The sequence below is a fragment of the Condylura cristata genome, unplaced genomic scaffold (assembly GCF_000260355.1).
Source record: "Condylura cristata isolate star-nosed mole 26May11 unplaced genomic scaffold, ConCri1.0 scaffold00013, whole genome shotgun sequence".
NCBI lineage: Eukaryota > Metazoa > Chordata > Mammalia > Eulipotyphla > Talpidae > Condylura > Condylura cristata.
This window is the reverse complement of record NW_004567114.1, coordinates 3,026,753-3,036,391: the sequence shown is the minus strand read 5'-3', so window position 1 is coordinate 3,036,391 and position 9,639 is coordinate 3,026,753. Positions and strand designations below refer to the sequence as shown.

The 9,639-nt window shown below is 60.2% G+C and overlaps 1 protein-coding gene across 1 annotated transcript in view; it reads right to left on the bottom strand.

The window, feature by feature from the left end:
• Positions 1-727: 727 nt before the first annotated feature.
• Positions 728-9,639, bottom strand: part of SETD3 (SET domain containing 3) — a 43,557-nt gene continuing 34,645 nt past the window's right edge. The window contains exons 8-12 of the mRNA XM_004682020.2: positions 6,917-6,991; positions 5,942-6,108; positions 5,052-5,137; positions 2,478-2,638; positions 728-1,869 (exon numbers count right to left, since the gene is read on the bottom strand). Of these exons, the coding sequence (XP_004682077.1) occupies positions 1,411-1,869; positions 2,478-2,638; positions 5,052-5,137; positions 5,942-6,108; positions 6,917-6,991 (948 nt within the window). The 3' untranslated portion in view covers positions 728-1,410. The remainder of the gene's footprint in view (positions 1,870-2,477; positions 2,639-5,051; positions 5,138-5,941; positions 6,109-6,916; positions 6,992-9,639) is intronic.

Genomic DNA, 9,639 nt, shown 5'->3' with positions numbered 1-9,639 from the left:
AACTTCTCTGAAAGTCATATTCAATACCAGCCATGTTTAATCCATTCAGAAACAGACTCACACGGGAGCCACGGAAGTTCTGGTACCAGGGCTGACACAGGGGATGCCGCCCCGCGTCCCCAGCCGTGAGCCACCTGAGTGGCTCCCGTGTGACTTGGGAGGCTGATACCTGGGAGGCCCCGGCCTCAGGCTGCCGGGGCGCGCGTCCTCTCCCCGCGGCATTCCAGGTGTTCGCACGGACAGCTGGGACACCCCGGCGCCCTCAGGGAAAGCCGAGGCGCCCGCCCCGTGCAGCGCGCCCACCTGCCCTCTCCGTGGGCCCAGGGAAGCGGGCATCAGCTCTGCAGGGCTCGGCCCCTCCAGGGGAAACAAGGCGGGCGTCCTGGAGGGGGCTCTGGGCCTCGTCCCCGGCACGGTCATGGCAGGCACCAGCTCAGGCCGTTTTCAGACCAAGTGGCGCTCCACAGCCAGGACACACCCGAGTGCGTGCGGACGGCTGTGGCGAGGGCGGCCTGGGAACTGGCCGGGGGGCGCCCCCTGCAACCCGGGCCCTCCCCAGGCGGTCCACATCCCTCCCTGGAGCGCCCGCAGCCCGCCCGCAGGCCCCGGGCACCCGATGGGCTCTGCCAGCTCTGCACCCCGCGGGGCAGAGGTGAGGAAGGGGCTCGGGGAGACGCACGGGGGCTGTCCCAGTCCCAAGAGGAGGAGTAGACGAAATCAGTCACACTGTCCTTTTAATAAGGCTTTTACTCAAAAGTGTAGCTTTGAAAATCTCTAGCTTGGTGTGGAACCTGGAAGAGCCGAGGAGCCCCCCAGAGCCAGGGAGCAGGAGGGGGAAGGACAAGTTCTTAGTACAGTGAAACAAACACAAAAAGTAAACAAGTCTTTAGAAATCACTAGCTGTGCGCGCGCGTTTATATAATCAGGATTATCATCAACATTCAAAACTATTAAAAGTAAGGCTGCCACCTCGCCTTTTCTCTTAGTACTGGTGTTTTTCAGGGAAAAAAAAAAGATTTTGCCCAGGCTTTCAAGGCCCGCAGCCTCAGTGCCCCCCGCGGGGCCGCCGCCGCCGGCCGCGGGAGGGGCAGGAAGCCCGACCCGTGGAGACCGGCCCACAGAGCGCGGCCGGGGCGGGCAATTCTTCCCCAGGAAGAAAACACACCCGCCCACGGCCGGGCTGCAGACTCCGGGCGCCTCCGCGAGGCTCTGCCGTCCGCTGTGAGCAGCCTGCTTGGCCCAGAGGCGAGGTGGCAACCTTAATCACCAAGGAAGCTAAATTTTTTAAATAACTTAAAAAAATCATCTCATATAAAGCAGCAAAAACATGTCTTCCTCCCCGCGGGAGGAGGAACGTACGAGAAACTCAGCGTGTGGGAGGCGTTCCTGGACTCGGCCACGCCCTGCGCCTCAGAGCTGCCCCGCGGCTCCGGCCACGCCGCCGGGCGCGGCTTCTTTGGCGTCCTCGGTCGCTCTTTTTCTTTCTTCTGGGTTTAAGTTCTCCTTTTCTGACCGGGGCCCGTTGGGGACAGAGTTCTGGCCGTTGAGCAGCCGCTGGCCGTCGGCGGCCTTGGCCCGGCTGACGGCCTCCGAGAGGGTCAGGGCCTCCTGCGCGCCGGCCTCCTCCTCCAGGCTGCGCAGCACCAGCGGCAGCCTCGAGTCCGCCCCGCCGCCCTCCAGCAGCCCCAGGCCGCTCTCCTCGTACTTGGGGAGCGGCGCCGCGGCCTCCATCTGCCGGCGGTAGTGCTCCCGGTTGGCGGCCGCGCTCCTCACGGCCCGCTCCAGGATCTCCTTCTCGCCCAGGCGCAGCTTGACGGCCATCGTCGCCCGCACGGACAGCTCCTGGTTTTTCAAGAAGGCCCTGTCCTCCTGAGGAAGAGAAAAGAGCAAAAACAACCCCAGGAAGTTATCTAAAGCAGCAAAGCTAGAGTGACAGAAGGCAGATCAGCTGGTGCTGGGGCTGGGGGCTTGAGGGAGATTTGAGGGGTGACAGAAGGTTCTAGAACTTGGCTGCGTGGGTGGCTGGCTGACTGTATGCCCTCACATCAAAGCGCACACTGGAGGAGTGTGAACTCCCTCGTCTGTGAAACACACCTCGCTAGAACTGTTACGGAACAACAGAGTGGGAGACGGTGCTCGGGCAGGGGCGCAGCAGACCCCCGCTGAGGGGGCGCCCAGGAGGGGCAGACAGCTTAGGTGCGAGGCGGCCTTTGAAGACACCACTGAAAACCTAGGTGTGCTGTGGTATCTGAATCAGCAATGGCACAAGAGTGCACAGGGATCTCCCAGGAATGGCCCTTCTCGCCCACAGCAGTGCCTCCGTGGGCTGCCCCGGGCCAGTGTAAACACGTCAGACAGAAAACTACCCATCAGCTGAATGAAATACACCAAATGCATGGTGTTTTTGCTGAAGAACACAGAAATTTGCATTTGGAAATCTTTATAAACGTCTTTGAAATAAATCGACCTCTAATTACCTCAATGGTGGTTTTGTATGTCTTTAGAAGAAGAGCGGCTCGGTCTTCGAGAAACGTCCACAGTTTGACCTCGTTGTCCCAGCTGACGGGGTACTCGGAGTTACCCAGGGTGAAGACTCTGTCGATCGCATTGTCTCCGAGCAAATGTCCCTTCAGCTCTTCTGCGAGGAACACAGAGCCATCTGTGAGCGGAAATGGCCACTTCCCCGGAGCCTCTCAGGGGTCTTTTCCTGCCAGTCAAGCCCCCTCCCCGTCCACAGGAAGGTTGTTCCCAGACTCCCCGAAGCGGTGAGAGCCCCCAGGCAGAGGGCCGCAGCTTGTTAACCGGGAAGGAGCCCGAGCCAGACGGCCAGTCTGCAGGCCGGGACTGTCCGGGTCCGTTTTGAAGGCCCACCCTCCCAGCCGCGCCCGGAGGCCCAGCGCAGTCGCACCCACGGGGTCAAAAGACATGCACGAGAACACGACACACAGGGCCCCACCCACCAGAGCCCCTTCATGTGGAGGCTGACAGGGGCTGCTTGCAGCAGCCGCCCAAAGCTCTGCACCTCGCCCTAAGTCAGCCCGCAACTGAAAGAAACAAGAAAATGGACCCGAAAAATCTTACTTAGTGAAAAATGTGCCCACGGCCCTCACTTGTCAGGAATTTAAATAGGACTTACAAACAAGCACAGCGAACATCTCAATTCCCTCGCAATACATTTAAGAAAAGGGAAGAATTCAGCGACTGCTCTGAGCTTTTTATCTCCTGGCACGTTATCTCCCGAAGACCAAAACACGCAGACCCTATTCACACTCGAGAAACAGACCCGGCTTCTTATGTAATTACGAGACAGTATCTCTTTCAGAGCAAAATGCCCACAGCTGTCACTATTTACAATTCAAATCCAAGAACTTCTGCTGCCAGCAAACCAAACTTTTATTAGTATTAGTTAGAGCCATTCAGAGAATACATCCATTGTCTCGCATGACAAATTGCTTTTCTATGACTAAAGAGAAGCTAAAGCGGAGCCACGGACCCAAATGATCCAAGCCGGGTTTCTAAAAAAAATAAGAAAACAGAAGTTAATCTAATGTTCAGAAAAAGAAATCTGGTACGTTATTTGTTAGCAAGACCAAGATGAAAATCCGGGCTCCGCGGCGGCCTGTGCTCGGGTGGCGGCCGGCACCCCCGGCGGCGGAGGCGGCACGGCGCACGCTCCTGTTCCTTCCTCCGCCCACCCAGCTCTGCCCTTCTGTGTCGGAAACGGGGTGGCGGGGGGAAGAGCTTCTCTTGGCACAGCACTGGGGCACGAGAACCTAACCAGAGAACCAAGACCTGTCCAGAAGATTGTGGCAACGAGCCAGAGGTTGTGGGCGCGGCCCCCCACCCCCACCCCGGGCTGACGCGCCCAGGACACATCCCTGCACTTCGGAGCCAGCCGGTCGCCACAGGGCCGCTGGGCTCCACCAGCCACCCTGGGTTCCCTTCCTGTGGCCTCCCGGCTGGCATATGGACGGTGTCTGTCCTCTGCGGGCTGAGCTCCACACCAGCACGGGCAGGACCCCGCCTCCCCAAGGCTACCCAGAGCCGACACTGGTTTCGCGTGGGGCCGGGCACCCGTGGGGGCCACACAGCGGCCAGGCTCGTCCTTACTATCATCCGCACTTCAGAATTCCTTCGGGAGGAGGAAGAGACATGCACCGTGTCCCTATGCTACACGCAAGGAAAGCCCACTGTTAACGCTTAACGCACGTCCACTGCTACTGAAGACGCTTCAAAGGCCCAGAGCCCTCTCTGGAGGGGCAGCGAGGTGCCCACAGGCCGGGGACCACAGCCACCCTGCCTTTTGTCCAGTTTTAGAGACCGCTCTGTGGAGGCTGTTTCCTCTACCCCCATCTTGACATCAGGCCCTGGACCTGGGGTGTTTCTGGATACTGACATGGAGACGGGGAGCAGGGCCAGGCAAGACCCCAGAGCCTCCCAGGAAGGCGGCACCCATGTCCTCACCAGGTCCTAGCCAGGCACCTAGGCACAGGCAGGTTCCTGCAGCCAGACGCACACGCACGCACGCTCAGGCCTCGCCCAGGGCGCTGGAGCACATCCACAGGCGAGACACAGCGGGACAGGCCAAATCTCAGGACACGCGAACCTGCAGGGCCTCAGCCACCCAGTTTGCTCTTTCTGTGCCTGACGAAAGAGGCAAGAACGCGGTGTCCTGCACAGACTGTCCGGACGCCTGCGGGCAGTCACGCAGGGGCCCGTGCGGCTGGCTTCAGTGTCAGGATCGCTGGCCTCCTTGGGGACACAGGGTGGCAGGTCACTATCCACCTGGCAATCAGCACGCCAGCACCCCACAGCCTCCCGGGGTCGCCTGGTGCGGGGGGCAGCCCCGACGTGCCGAGCACCCTCCGAAGCCCACTGTGCACCCTGGGGACACACCGGCTTCGAGGCAACGTTGTGAGGGTGGACGGGTCGCTGCCTCTTCCCCTAGCATCGCCCCCAGGACGTTTTGCTGTTTGAGCTCACTTACGTTTCCCATAAGTGAGCTCAAAGGAAAACCAAAGCTAGCACCTGGACTTCCTGGAGCAAGTTACCTTCGGTCATGCAGAACACCCGGAGGAAAGCCAGGAGCTGGGCGGAGATCGGTGGCTCCGTAAAGTGCAAAGCGAAGACGCTGGACCTGACAGGGCGGGAGGCAAGATCAGCAGGCGCCCAGCCCCCTCCCGCCGACGCCCACCCCCACGCCCCCCAGGAGCGCCCCTCCGCCTATGAGCAGAGCCACAGCCGATAAGAGCTGAGCCGGCATGTGCCATTCTGGCCCCCTCCCAGCCCCCGGGGAGCTATCAGAGCACAATTTCCGGTTCCTGCAAATGCGGGGGGCAAGGCTGGCTGGCAGGGTGCTGGTCACCACCCCGCTGGCTTTTCTGAGTGGAAGCGCCTCCGTCTGGGGTCACAGACAACCCGCCCAGGAAATGAGGCTCACCCAGGGCCCTGAAAAAATGTTACCAGTAATTTAGGTTGAGTTCACATTTTAATCATTAATCAAATATTGACAAGTTCAATAAAGAAAGGTCTGGATAATCCATTTTCATTAAGAAGGGTTCCTCCTTTCCCTGGAGAACTAATAAATCATAATTCTTGCCTTCTTTATCATTTTGCACCTCAGAAGCAAGAAAGTCTTGCAGAATTTCACCAGAAATTCCTGAAATCACCAGGATCACGACTTCATTACGGAGACTAATGGCGGCAAGGAATCAGAAGGAGCCGACTGGCCCAGGCCGCAGCCTCCGAGGGGAAAGCGGCCGACACCAACGTGCGGACTGGGCGCGACGGGCCAGGCCGTCGCCAGGAGCGAGGACGCCCGGGGCTATGTTGGCATGTGGGCCTGCCAACGCCGGGGAGCCTCCGCACCTCGACCTGTGGACAAGGGTGAGGGGACACACGCGGGGGGGCCTGCGACGCAGGCGGGGCCCAGCGCACTTACGTGGGGATGCCGGCCCGCGCCAGGACCTCAGCCTTCATGGCGTAGAGCCTGTCGCTCTTGCTCACTCCCAGCTTTATTTTCACTCTGTCGTGTGAATTATTGTCAAAGAAAAAACCACTGTGGATCACAAACTCTGCATTTGACCGGGTGCCATAAAAAATGTAAATCTGAGAGAGGCATAGAGAAAAAACAAAGGGACATGAAGGAAACTTAACATCCGTCTTGCTCAGAGCCGCCCGGGGCATCACCCGCCTACTGCACGCGCTCGGCTGAGAGAGCCCGCGAGAGCGAGAGCGGAGTCTCCCAGAGCCCCAGCTGCCTGGCAGGGGACCGAGGCCGGCTGACTGCGCCCCTCCCGGGCTGCCACCTCACTGCACTTTAACCCCTGCCAGCCTGTTCTCTCCTTCTCTGCCGGGCAAGTCTCGCCCAGGCCGAGCCGCGGCACGCAGGCCGCCGCCTGGGCCGGCTGGCTGGGCGCACAGGCTGCTGCACGGGGTGGGGCAGGCCCGACCCTGCCTCGTGCACTGGCGCTCCCTTCACTCTGCCGCACCGCGGGCCGCGCCGGCCACTGTCTTTGGGCTGGGCCAGGGGCTGGCAGGGAGGCCGTGGGCACCCAGCGGCTTGTTCTCTCCGCACTGAAAGGCTCAGCCTGCCTGTTAGACAAAGACTCAGGTGAGCACAAAGGCCAAGACAGGCCCCTGGTTCCCTAGGTCTGTGCCGCTTCAATTAAACTTGCCTGGTGACGGCGGGGCTCACTGCCAGGGGAGATCCTGGCCTGCCCCCGGCCACTCACCTGCAGGCACCCGGCCACGGGCCACGCACTGGCTATCTGGGACGACATAGGTGTGGAGCGGGGCTCCAGAGAACAGTGGCCCCTGAGTGAACCCCGGTGCTCTGCCCACGTGAAGTTCCTGTCTAAGTCCCCTGGGCCCAGGCCCCACCAAGACCCGCCGGAGACAGCGCCCAGCAATCCACCTGCTCGCCGGCGCGGAAGTCCCGCAGGGCCACACACTCGCAGCGGTCATCCTCCAGGTTGTAGCCGGTGGTGATCTGGACATGAGAAAGGGCAGGACACAGCCAGAGTGGTCACTCTCCCCCGCCACACGAGGAGAAGTGCTCTCCCAAGGGGCCGGAAAGGAAGCGTGCTGGATGCCTCGGGAATGGACAGAGCGCTCAAGGCCCCCAAGGAAGATGCCGGGCTAGCGCCCCAGGCGGGCGGAGGGAAGGAGCGGGGCTGCGCGTCCTCTCGGCAGTATCCTCCCGCCCCTCCCTCTGTCAGAGGGCCGGCAGAGCTCTGATTATGCAGTTACGTACACATGTCACTCTGAAGTTAGAGAAGCTAAAGCTGCCAGGTGAGCAGAGGCATATTAAACACCGGTGTGTCCTGTTCACCCCATGTGCTGTCCCCACAACGGCGTCAGCATTTGTCCCGCATGCGCTCAGGGTGACTTCCCAGGGCTGAGGCCCTGTGCTTTCTCGCCTTGCTAAGCACCTGCAAACCAGGCACGGGGTCGGACCCCGCGCGCCCCTTGCGATGAGCCTTCCAGGGTCCCTCCTGCTGAAGGCCACGCAGTGGGCCGCAGGCGCTCGGAGGAGGCTGGGCCACAGAGCTGAGCTGCAGAGCCCAGCCAGGAGCCCTGCTCCTCCCCAGCGAGGCAGGTGAAAGGCTGCTGTGCACAGCAGGACGCGAGGCGCTCAAGGGAAGAGGCAGGAAAGCAAGGCAGGAAAGCCAGGCCGGAGGGAGGGCAGACAACACATCCCCTGCAGAGACAACTCAGAACCCAGCAAGCACTGAGTGACCAATGAAGCTTCTGGTGGGGGCGGGAGAAGGGACAAGGGGCTGTAAGGCATGGAGGTGGGGAAGACAGTCAGGAAACACCAGGAAAATCACAAAAAAACAAAGTTTTAGAAAAGACCATGACACCTGCATACAGTTTTACTCCCAAAAAATAAAAAAAAATAAAGATCAATTTTTACATTAAATAAATGTGTTTATTTAAGAGCTTGACGTCTGTGAGAGGAAGAACGCTGTTTGAGAGCAGAAAAGGAGCTGTGGTGGGGGAGGGCCAGCAGGGGCCATTTGTTCCATGTGTAACTTCTGGCACAGTGGTAGGCACCCCTGTCCCCCTGCTCCTAAATCCCCCACCCTTGGGTGCTTAGTGAGGGCTGTGAGTTCTCTTATGCAATTTGCCATCATTTAAAAATAAACAAACCTCACAGTGGTGCTTGCTTTCTGCCTCCAGAAAGAAATCGAGATTCCTGGGCAAGGCCATGATTCGGGAGACCCAGCCCTCCCACCACCTCCTGAGCCCCCAGGGGACTGCCTGTCGGGCCTCCATGGTGGCAGCTTCCAGGCAAGTCGAACCACCTCTGCTAGGAGCTGGCCTGAGCCTGGCTTCTTCGGGGCCGCCTCCCTGTATTTATCCCACACTCTGGCATTCCCCAAACTCCTCTGGCCAGTGTCGAGGAGAACTGTCATGAATCCCAGCCCCAGAAGTCTGGCTCCCAGGCACTGACACCCAGGGTGTTGAGGACAGAGGCAGGAGGGAGACAGGGGCAGGAGCCGGGCGGGAAGGAAAGGCAGCCATGCCACCCCCCGAGCAGATAGAGGGAGAAACGTGGACCATGGAGGCAGGGGCACAGTCAGGCGGGGCCCGAGTGCAGCAGGCGTGGCGCTCTTACACCTGGTGTGTCACGCCTGGTGCTCGGGCGGCCAGAATGGTGTCAGGCCCCAGAAGGAAGGGCCGGTGCACAGCGGTGGCCACTAGGGCGGCCAAGCCCCAGCGCTGGGGACACAGAGGGAGCATCATGGGGACAGGCTGCCTGCACGTGGGCCAGGGAGCATCATGGGGACAGGCTGCCTGCACGTGGGCGAGGGAGCATCATGGGGACAGGCTGCCTGCACGTGGGCCAGGGAGCATCATGGGGACAGGCTGCCTGCACGTGGGCCAGGGAGCATCATGGGGACAGGCTGCCTGCTTGGAGACGGAACCTCACCACGTGCAGAAACATCTGCGGTATCTCCCCTCGAACAGAAGAACCCTGACAACACTCCCCCCTCTGCCTGAGGGCTCCAGCAGCCTTTCGCCCTGCGGTAGGGCCACTTACCAATTGCAAGGGCCGGCTGTCCCAACAAGTTTTATCTGCTGGCAGAACATGGGGACAGCCGCAAGAGAAGAAGCTGCTGCTTATTTTGATTTTGAGTCATGTAAGATGTGAAGAGGTCTCATTCTCCCTAAGCTTACTGCACGCTCACGAGAGTGTGAGCACCTCTGAGCGGGGCTGGGACACCGGAGGCGCCGGCCAGCAGCCCTGGCGGTGACTGCAGCTCTCTTCTCCTGGCTGCTCCAGGCTTAGAGGCCGTCACAGACCTGATTCTCTCATTTCTATTCCCAGGACCAGATTTGGGGGACACTGTTTGAAGCACACAGCTTGCTAGGTTACAAACTTCTGCCTGCGCCCTGGGTAACCATGACTGTCAGCGCACGCACACGAGTCTCCGGCCCGGGAGCCCAGCTTGGCTCTCCGGGACTCCGGCTCTACCAGCGAGGTGAACCGCTGGAGCACGCCCGGTGCAGCTTCACCATGTTCGAGCAGATTCCTAAATTCTGACTGAAGATTCCACAATTACAACAGCAAACAGTGCAACAGGAGTGTGGGGTGGCCAGAGCTGGGAACCCCCAGAAGGCAAGCACCCC